This window comes from Halyomorpha halys, unplaced genomic scaffold, assembly GCF_000696795.3.
Source record: "Halyomorpha halys isolate HHAL.00 unplaced genomic scaffold, Hhal_1.1 Scaffold100.1, whole genome shotgun sequence".
NCBI lineage: Eukaryota > Metazoa > Arthropoda > Insecta > Hemiptera > Pentatomidae > Halyomorpha > Halyomorpha halys.
In genome coordinates, this window is record NW_027112088.1 from 559,868 (window position 1) to 570,906 (window position 11,039).

Here is an 11,039-nt window from a genome sequence, read left to right on the forward strand (position 1 = left end):
ATAAATATTAATATTGTGTTTCTTAACTTCTACTATATGAGCTTCAAGTGTAATTAGATTTGTCCTTAGAACTAGAACACTTATCTGGGGATATGCCCTTCTAGTCTCCTTATCTGCCTGTTAGTGGATTTACTTTTTTTTCCCCATCTTTCCATCCTTATCTCCATTATACTTCCCTCTTCTCCTTTTGTCTTTATCTTCAAAGGTTATGCCTCTGATATTTATTCTATAACTCTGATATTCTTCTATAAGGTTCTGGAAGCTTACTGTTATTTCTTCTTTTAAACCATTCATTTTATTCATCAGGCTTTCATTTCTTCCTGGCTATTTTTTACATCCATCATAATTTTCAATAGTTCTTCTATTTTTCTTTCTCTTAAATCTGCATGATAATTGGAACAAACCCTGTTGAACCTCTTGTCTGAAACTTCAAAAAATTCAGTCTTGACCCAAAATTACTACTTCTGAAAGAAAATCACGCTTCTGACACAAATATAGTGTGAGAACTGTTTATCAAATAATGATAAAACAATTTTTATTTAACAAACTGAAAATTCAACAATAGGGAAAGTGCACTCCACTCAGTTTAATATTTCACACTAAATTTTTTTTTTATATATTTTGATTCATAATAATTATTCAAAGTCACTAAACCTTCTCAAATCATCTACCATACTCTCAACTATGCTTTGCAAGATAACCCCATTACAATATATATATATATATTTTAAAGAAAAGTATTTTATTTGTCTCATGTTCCACATAGACTAACAATCAGTCTATGTAGGAAGGCAACAGGGAAGTATGAAGGCTATTTGTAAAATTACCAATGTTTCTGAGTGTTGAGTTTTTAATTTTTCTAAGCCCCATGCATGCGTGGGTATATCAGGGCATGGTGGGAAAATGGATTGAAGGGGACCTCTTTTACTGCATTGGTAATGTATTTGACGAGGGGGCTGAGGAATTGGAATTTTTTGGAAATGAGTAGTATTCTGTATCAGTCTAATAATTGCTTAGTAAAAGAAATATGAGTAACTAAACATCTATCAATTGTATATGCTCTTATTTGTATTATTAACCAATTAGAAAAATTAAAAATATTAGGAGATTTTATTAATATAAACCTTTCATAACTACTATAGAACAAGAAAAAATATGTATAGTTAAAAATAAAGACCATTAATTTAACAAGAAACGAAATTGAAATAATGAAACATTTTCCAAAAATTTTTGTATGTATTTTATCTTTGTAAAGTTTGTAATGTATGATCATTATTAGAAATTGGTTTATTGATAGTATAAAATTATATTTTCAAATTTGTTGAATTTAGCTTAAATACAGTTTGTTTTACTTGATTTATCCTGTAGCTAAACAATTTAAAAAATTTAGATGTTCAAGTAAACTAGGAAACATTGGTTTGAACATTTTTATTTTATTTTAAATCTTTTATTACTGTAGCTCAATAATATCATTTTAGGCTTTCATTTGAATTGAAATATGCTAAAAGTATATGCTATAATCTTGAAGATGATTCAAAGTTGAAGAAATTACTGAAAATATTCAAATTCTCGAAATCAGATGTTGAAGATTTAATAAATTATGTATTTACTATGAAAGCTAAGTATGTTTTATCTTCTACTTAACACAGTATCTTTAAAATAAGTTTGATTTATGTAATTTTTCATTGTTTAATCCAATATTGCTCTGAAGATATTTTGAACGAAGTGGAAAACTTTCACCATGGGCTTCAGTACTTATCCATTTACTAAATGAGGCAGTGGAGCTGAATATTATCATGAATGAAAAAAGTTTAAAGGGCCTTATTATTGTTTTAATTAAACTGATAGAAAAAGAGTATGATGTTTCTGAAATATGCAATTGTTTTCTGAAATATTTAAAAGCTCTTGAGGTTGATATAAGCGGTACTCTTCTGGATTCTTTTAAAGGTGATTATTTAATGAAAGAAAAACACATTTTTTAGTTTTAAGTTTTTTTATAAATTATTTCTTATTTTATTAAAGGGATGGGCAAACGTTCATCTGACCCATTTGAATTTTTTGTGAGTTTATCCCTTACTTATCTAGAGATCTCATAATAATTTATTGCTTCTAACGAATGAAGCCCATTGGGTCTTTTGGGTTAATTCTACTGATGTCTTCAGGTTTAATGATTGTCTGATTCAAGTGTAGTAATCTGTAAAAGGTAAGGGCTTCACATCACATATGATATGGTCAGGCTTATCTCCATCCTTTTAGCACAGACAACATATGGAATCGTACACTATCTTCATATTTTTTAGATGATATTTTGTTGAACCATGGCCTGTGATGGAGACCTGTTTTGTTCTCAGCTCATTTCTTGCCAGATATAAGTAACATTTTGCCTATCCCTTTGACACATTTATGAAAAGCTCAGATTATCTTATGCCAGGTTTAGTAGCCCAGTATGTTTTCTTCTTCTCTATTTCCTACGAGTCATATCCTTCTTTATTACACTGATAGATTTAAAACAGTAAAGTTTAAGGCCTAATAATGCTGTTTCCTAGCCCTTTCTTCCAAGTTCATCAACTATCTTATTCCCCTCGATTCCTTCTTGTCCTGGTGTCCACATTAAAGTAAGCTTTTTGCCTTATCCCCTAGGAAGTAGGCTGATGTGAGATACATCTGTTTCATTCCTCCTTCCGTTGGAACCTCTATTATCACCGCACTAGGCCCTGTAATATACATTCTGCAATCACAAAGTATTTAATATTGCCATTAATCATGAATATAGCTCTTAGACTATCAATATTTCTGCAATAGATATGCTTGCTTACCTTGATTGGAAGTCCTTTAATTTTACTTCCTAATATCCAGGGTCCCTGAAGTAGCTCTACTGATCTTGCTGGATTGCTAGGGCTGGCCGAGGACACAGTTGGTTCTGTCTTCCCTTGGTCTCTTCCTCTGTTTGTTGGGTTCCAGAGACCGCCAAGTACGTTTTTCTCGCCTGTACCGCCTATGAGGCACTGAGAGCCAAGATGATGAGGGAGACAGACTCTATGTTCTGATAAAGAGCGACTTCCCTGAGCTGATGAAGAAAGAAAACTACCCGCTCTACAAGACGTCACTGGGTAGGAGAGAAGAAACTACACCAGCAAGGCCTCTGTAGAAAAGCAAGATATATTTTGTAGCAAGAGCAAGCTATATAAATGTTAAGGTTATGGTGATAAATAATAATATTAGATATACATCTAGGTCGCTTTTCAGAATCATATTCATGATGGCAGTTTGGATAGAGTCCTTTTAGCTTTCCTTTCTGTTGTGCTACTGAGAATATTTTCATTACAGGAACGAATTCTTTTTGGTCCTTTTTCCTGTTCATGGATTCCTTTTTTCCCTGGATCTCCTCATCTTGATAGGTGAGCCAAAGTCCTTACTATCATCTCTGTTTCTAGGGATTTATTTTTATCTATCTATTGTTTTCTTGTCTTCCCTTGGTCTCTTCCTCTGTTTGTTGGGTTCCAGAGACCGCCAAGTACGTTTTTCTCGCCTGTACCGCCTATGAGGCACTGAGAGCCAAGATGATGAGGGAGACAGACTCTATGTTCTGATAAAGAGCGATTTCCCTGAGCTGATGAAGAAAGAAAACTACCCGCTCTACAAGACGTCACTGGGTAGGAGAGAAGAAACTACACCAGCAAGGCCTCTGTAGAAAAGCAAGATATATTTTGTAGCAAGAGCAAGCTATATAAATGTTAAGGTTATGGTGATAAATAATAATTTTAGATATACATCTAGGTCGCTTTTCAGAATCATATTCATGATGGCAGTTTGGATAGAGTCACCTCCTCTCCAATATAGTACACCTCTCCACATGCACCATTAGGATAAGTTGCTGGAAAAATACCCTCCCTGATTCCTCTCTCAGCTGTCCAATATGTCATGACTCGGGGAGAAACTTTTGCACCAGCCAATTGTCCCTTTGATGCCTATAAGGAAATGTTCGTCCTTTTAGCTTTCCTTTCTGTTGTGCTACTGAGAATATTTTCATTACAGGAACGAATTCTTTTTGGTCCTTTTTCCTGTTCATGGATTCCTTTTTTCCCTGGATCTCCTCATCTTGATAGGTGAGCCAAAGTCCTTACTATCATCTCTGTTTCTAGGGATTTATTTTTATCTATCTATTGTTTTCTTAATCTATGAGAAGGCTACAGATCTAGGATGGGTAAATGTGGCACCCATTCAAATTTTAGAAAAAAATAATACTTATTGAAAAAAGCAGCTGCGGAATTGGAGTTATTGCATTTCATGTAATCCAATTGTATTCTTGCATAGATATAAATTTCATTTGTATATATTTGCAAATAAAAGTTGGAGTCTGAGAGTACCAAAAATAAAAATTATAATTTTTATATTTGAAAATATAAAAGGAAGATAGTAAGGGTGCGGTCAAAAGAACACAAATAGTAATTAAATAAATAAATTGAATATGGTCCGAATGCAGTCAAATAAAACTCAAATAGTAGTAACTATTAATAGGGTCATCTTCCTTTTATATATTTCACACAGTCAGTGATCGATCTTCCAATTTATTTGAAAATCATTGTTTATCGTCATTATTATTAATTTGTTGATAAATGTTTATTATATTATATTACATGTTTGTTCTTATTTAATTTTTCTTTTTTTATAGCTGTTATTCAATATATTTTTATTATCCTTTATAATCTTTTTATTTTTCAGTGTTATTTGTTGTGATGTCTACTGCTGCTATTTGGTATGAAGATTTATGTGTATTTATTTATCTTCTGTTAGACAAAGTAGATTATACCAACATTTCTGTAGATAGGGCTGTAACTCTGCTAGCCTCACTGGAAAAGTTTAAAAAAAGGCACAAAGAAGTTGTTTCTGATTCCTCACAGATTATATTTAATGGTTTATGCTCAAGGCCTTCTCCAAAATGGTTGGTGGGCTTAAGAAAAATAATTGATGCCCTTTTACGTGAGTTTGTATTCTTAAAAATGACTCAATTTGGTTTCTCGTATTTATTTGTTTTACATATAATTATTTTGAATGTATAGCTCCTGAAACATGTAAGAAAACATGTAAATATGTAAGAAAAAAATCCAAGGAAATCTTTACTTCCACAGAAAGTTTGTTGGTTATAAAAGAGATTTTTAAAAAATCTGAAGAGATGTTGACACTCTTTACACTAGTAATAGATTGGTTAAGTGAGGAATTGAATAAACCAGATGGTTTTGATCAGGAACAAAGGTAGGCATATAAACAGGTATTTAGATATTATTAATGTAATCATTAACTTCATATTATATCATATATTAATATATGAAGTATTTTAGTGTGTAATTAATATATTTATTTTTCAACTACTGCTGTTGGAAGTCAATTTTTGTTTAGTAAAGTTCTTTTTTATCCAATGTTATGGTGAACATGCTTCATCTAATTTCCACTTAGGAAAAAATTTATTTACTGTAATAGTCGGGTGCTTTCTACATGTTATGGCTCCTTGCAAATACATTCCAACTTGCAATGAAATATGTCCAAGGGTTCTTGCTAATGTATCCTAGAAACTGAAAAAAGAAATTTCACATAATTTAAAATTTTTTTTGTTATTACATGCAGCCTTTACTATGCCTATGCACGTATTTAAAAAAAAATTCTAAAATTATGTGAAATATTTTTTTTCTTGGCTCCTAATATTTTTCTGCATAGTATCACATTAAAAAATTTAAAAAGTCATTAAAGAAATTACTGTTTTGTGAAAGAATGATGGAGTGTTTTGAGCTATATTATTTTCTAAATTTTATTGTTGAGCCTAGTCCTGAATTCATTATAATGCATCAACATGAAAGCAATATGAAAGTTATTATTATAAGATGATTGATTGTGTGCTTTCTTTCAGTGAAGAAATGTGTAAAATATTGATTGAGACACTACAGGGTGATATTGACAGTAGTGGGTTGAGCGCTCCTGACAATGACTTTGTAATGCATCTGCTTCTAGAGGGGCTGAGGCTTCCATCTCAGTTCATTCTCGATCTCTTACTCTGTTTGTTGGAGAAAAAACTGATCAAACTTCCTCCTAATGAAGTATTTGAACTATTAACTTCACATTCATGTTTTCTCGATGTTATATTAGGAAAAGATATTTCTGCAAAATGTAAGTATATTATAATTTAGCTATAACTAGTAACTATTTAGGTATATTTTCGTAACTATGTCCTACAACCTTATATGCCCATGTTATTCACAACAATGCTATCATCTAAATTATATTTACCTGGTGCAGTTCACACAATTTAGCATTGTGTAGACTTCTGAATTTTCCAGTTAACTCTTCCTTCTTCAGTCTGAATAGTTTATTTGATACGTTATTTTCAAAAACCTTAAGATACTGTTCCTCCTTTAATGTAAGATACCATGTTTCATATCTGTAGAGTAAGAAGAAGAATAGTTTTTGAATTCTAACTTTTAAGTTTCTAGACAGAAGGTGCGAACTAAGCAATTTTGAAATTGAAAAATAACAAGTATTTCCCGCCTTTAACTTCACCCTCATTTCCTCATCATTTTCATTTTTTTTTTTTTTATTACCGTAGGTCATAAATACTTAAATCTTCCTACCTATTCAAATGTATTTTCTCCTATATCTATATCGCCAAAATTGTTGCAGTTTCTGCTTCTAACCTTATATTTTATTTTATTTAATTTTATCCATATTTATTTGAGACCTAGTTTCTTTGTCATCACTTACAGTATTAAATCATCAATGTATGCTAGCACAGATATTTTACTACTCAGAGTTAAAGCCTTATTTTACCACTCCATGATAAACCCTTATTTATACACATTAATTTTCTAATAACATTCTCTAGTACTGAATTTGTAGTTTAATTACAAAAATAATGGCTGAGGATCTATAAAGTAGCTTCTGATGTCTTTTTATTTAAGTTTTTGTTCAATGTATTGAAGTTATATTGTATGTAATGTACAGTGTGATCTCTTTAATCTGAAGTTAGGTACTCCAAACACTCAACTAATCAGAACTGGTGTTTAAAAAAAAAAATCTATCCTTATGTAACTGATTTCAAAGAGAGTGATAGCTTGCTTTATAAATTTCATAAAAAGACACCGCATTGTTACCTTACCATAATTGGAGAAAAATTATCATATGATAGTACGGCTGTAGAGCCATTTAAGCGAAAATTTTATGAAATGGTCTCAGCTCAAGACCTTGTTCCTAAGTAGATTTACAGTGCTGATGAAAGTGGCCTTTTTTTGAAGCCTTCTACCAGAAAAGAAATTTGTCCATAAAAACGAAACTCAAGCCCCTGGTCGAACAATATCTAAAGAGCGACTAGCTTTCATGTCTTGTGCTTATGAAGCAGGAAATCATAAGCTTCAGATGCTTGTGATTGGGAAATCAAAAAAGCCTTCAAAGATCTCAACAGTGTCTCATTTCAATCTCTCTTTGATGGGCTGTAGAGAATGATGTACTGTAAAAATAACATCTGAAAGAAGAAGTTTCTGCAGAAGTCTCAGAAAAAAAAAAATATCCGACTTCTGTTAAGGAGATTAATTTTTTAAAACTGTCAAATTTCCAATAAAATATGTTAAAAAAATAGTTATGTACATTCATATTGTTGATTTTTTTTACACCATTTTTTTCCTAATACTTTCTGTAATCTGAACGGTCCCTTGCACCAATTAGTTCGGATTACCAAGATTACACTGCATTATATTAAACTATGTATCTTGTTTTAAGTGAATAGTGTCAGAAAAACTCTGTTAACAGATTAATACTTATTTTCTAGACAGCTGTTTAAAATTAATACTGGAACTTGTATCTAAAGATAATTCTCTTATTAATTCTAAACATGTTCCTGTTTTGCTATCTTGTTATGGAGCTACTCTAAGTAAATTGGACCAGATAATTTTAAAGGTATTTTATAACATGACTTTATTAAATTATTTCAAATATTTTGGAAATTGTATGAACTTTTTTTTTTTTATTTCAGATTTTGTATATTTATGAGAGAGTTGGTGGTATAAACCTCGCCGGTTGGAAGCCGTATGTTTGGGGTGAGGCTGCCATTGACCATTATAGTATCCGAACCAAGCTCTCGTCTGTAAAACTTAACCATTCTATAACTTTAGACCTCTTTGAAAAAGATCTAGTTTTAAACACTATCCGTGAATTTCCTCTTGATCGAAGGTTAAATGTAAGTGTTAGTATATATATATTTTAGTTTTCTTATATCGTTGTTGATGTGTTAGTTTAATATATGGTTTGGTATTTTTATGATTTTTTAGATTTAATGTTATTCTTTTATTTTTATTCTCCATCATCAAACTATTCTTCCATTATAAAAGTATTTGGTTAATAGTTATTCATCATTACAAAAACTGAATATTTTAATATTAATAACTTTATTTTAATTCAATTTTTAGTAAGAAGTGAAATGAAGACTTTGACATAGTTGATTGATTTATTTTCAGGGAGATTATGACAAAAATGTTGATAGCATATATGATCCTGCATTCTACTTACCATTATTAAGTCAAGTTGCATCAGAGAAAAACCTTGGCTGGAAGTTGGCAGGGAGTGGTGCCTTAGCACTTACCCTAGCAGCACTTGCCAGTTCAGATCCTGAGGTTCGATTAGCTGCATACCACGTACTTCATAGGATGTATACCAATATAGAGCAGTGAGTTATTATGATTAAACAAATACATGCATATTACTTTAAATTCATTCTGTGGACTGTATGTTGGTTGCTGAAAAGTGGTGATTTGAATTAAATGATGAAGTAACATATATTGAACAATGGGAGTAAATATTAAAGATAACTGCCATTGGCTCTAATAAAGATTTGAATTAAATGATAAATTAAAATATATTGAAAAATGGGATTAAATATTAAAGATAACTACCATTGACTTGAACAAAAATGGAATTGTATGGAACACAATTTCAGAAAAAAGAAATTATCTATATTCAGCCAAATATGATATAGATATTATTTGTTCATTGGGGATCAGCTAATATGAAGTAGCTATAACTCTGAGTGTGTTGTTACTATACAACCCAAACATGTGAGCCATGTTTAGGGCTAAGGCTGTCTTCAATGAGAGCTCTCATAATCAAAGAAACACAAACTGCTTGTTTTTTTTTATTTTACCGATCCCTTATGAACACATAATCATTAGAAATCGTCACCATGGACTTCAATTAAATCACATCTTTTGATCCTTATCTCTCAATTTTGTTTATTTTTCTCTGATGTTTCAGCCCTCAGGCCATTATTGAGGAGACACCTAAAATACTCATATTATTTATTTACAATGCACCTAACACATTACACTATATTTCTACTAACATACCTTACAATTGATTTGTCAAAGTTATTTAAATTTTGTCATCTTATTTCAGGCTAAAGTGTATTCAAATTAAAATCTTGTTATAAATTTTTCATTTTATGTTTTATTATTGTTTTAATTTTCTAGACATAAAGACAATCTTATATGGAGACATTTCATTGAGGCAGTGAGGGGAGGAATAGTAGATTTAAAAGAAAATGATAATGTAAGACTTTCTTCCATTATTACTACTTTTTTGGGACGTGCATCTATAATCATGGCATTTCCTGATGATTATTTATACTTCAGCCTCCACAATTTTATTTTTGCTAAGCCTCATTTGAAACTTAATACTGTACCTGCATTTTTCGAAATGTTTCATCATACCCAAGGAAATCAAAAGTAATTTTTAGCCATATTTATGACAGTAACATATTTTAATTACAAAAAGTATAACTTTTTCTTTTCATTTTTTAGATTACATCAGCGTTGGCTTTTGGAAGTTATAAAAGATGGTATCAGGGAACAAAGAGATCTTCAATTAGCCTTGAACTGTCTAAGTTTTAAATTTATATTGGATTTCCATTCATGCAACCTGGCCTCTCCAAAAACTAAAGTAATTATCACATATTTCTAAAATGCATATTTATAGAAAAAGATTTTTTTTATAATTTCCTATTCTCATGGTTTTGTATTATTTCAGCAATTAATAGAAGAATTAGTGGCCAAATGTGTTCAATTTGTTGATGAAAAACAACTGTTGATTAATAATTACAGTATTATTCCTTGGATTAGTGTTGCTAATAGTAATTTAATTAATAATTTACCTCACAGAAAAAACGCTCAGTATAAACCTCTCATCGACTTCATTAAACAAAGAACTTAATAAACATTATTATTTATTGTGTATAATTAACAGTTCCTAATATGCTGTAACAATATTTTTTACTATGTATATAATGTTTTGTATAATACAGATGTTTTAAATATTACCCTGGATTCTTCCTTTCAGTCATTATCATATCAAATGTTACACTTGTTGGTTGATAATACCTTCTCAGGTGTTCAAAATTGATTCTGTATAAAATATCAAATTTATTAATTTACTTTGGTTAATAATATTATTGTATACTCCCAGAAATTCATATTACTACGGGAGCCCTAGAGGAAGAAAAAATTAGTTATTTCATCCTGATTTTTTATTCCTTTAATGAAAAATATGCATTGTTTAAATACAATATTGATGACTTCGTGAACTATAGTGGAGGGGGAGATAAGAAATGGAGGCTGTTCCAGAAGTTAATAAGAAATTATTTTTCTAGCTATTTTAAGTACAAAAAAGTAGCACATTATTTTCTGTTATTAGATGGTTCAATTTATAATAGGGATAAATCATAGGTATAGTTAATGCTTTTGAAAAGAATGTATTCAAGTATTACAGGTATGCACCACCATTGTTCATTTTATTCTAGAAAAAAAAAATAAAAAAGCTCAGACTAAGTTAATTACTGAGAGTTAACACTACCTTGATAAGAAAAAATTGTCATATTTTTCAAGGTAGGGTAAATTTGGCTGCTATAACAACTATTAAACCTTCAGATTTATACAGATGTAAGTTTAATAGTTCTGAAGATACATTTTTTAAATAAAGAGCAGTCAATATTTTATGTGTATTGGTGAATA

At 30.5% G+C, this 11,039-nt stretch overlaps 1 protein-coding gene across 1 annotated transcript in view; it reads left to right on the plus strand.

Annotated features, from left to right (window-relative positions):
• LOC106677489 (nucleolar pre-ribosomal-associated protein 1) overlaps positions 1–10,348 on the plus strand; it is a 19,486-nt gene extending 9,138 nt beyond the window's left edge. The window contains exons 15-25 of the mRNA XM_014415464.3: positions 1,479–1,622; positions 1,712–1,947; positions 4,723–4,980; positions 5,061–5,253; positions 5,903–6,159; positions 7,811–7,938; positions 8,015–8,218; positions 8,496–8,704; positions 9,504–9,758; positions 9,834–9,972; positions 10,060–10,348. Of these exons, the coding sequence (XP_014270950.1) occupies positions 1,479–1,622; positions 1,712–1,947; positions 4,723–4,980; positions 5,061–5,253; positions 5,903–6,159; positions 7,811–7,938; positions 8,015–8,218; positions 8,496–8,704; positions 9,504–9,758; positions 9,834–9,972; positions 10,060–10,242 (2,206 nt within the window). The 3' untranslated portion in view covers positions 10,243–10,348. The remainder of the gene's footprint in view (positions 1–1,478; positions 1,623–1,711; positions 1,948–4,722; positions 4,981–5,060; positions 5,254–5,902; positions 6,160–7,810; positions 7,939–8,014; positions 8,219–8,495; positions 8,705–9,503; positions 9,759–9,833; positions 9,973–10,059) is intronic.
• Positions 10,349–11,039: the final 691 nt, after the last annotated feature.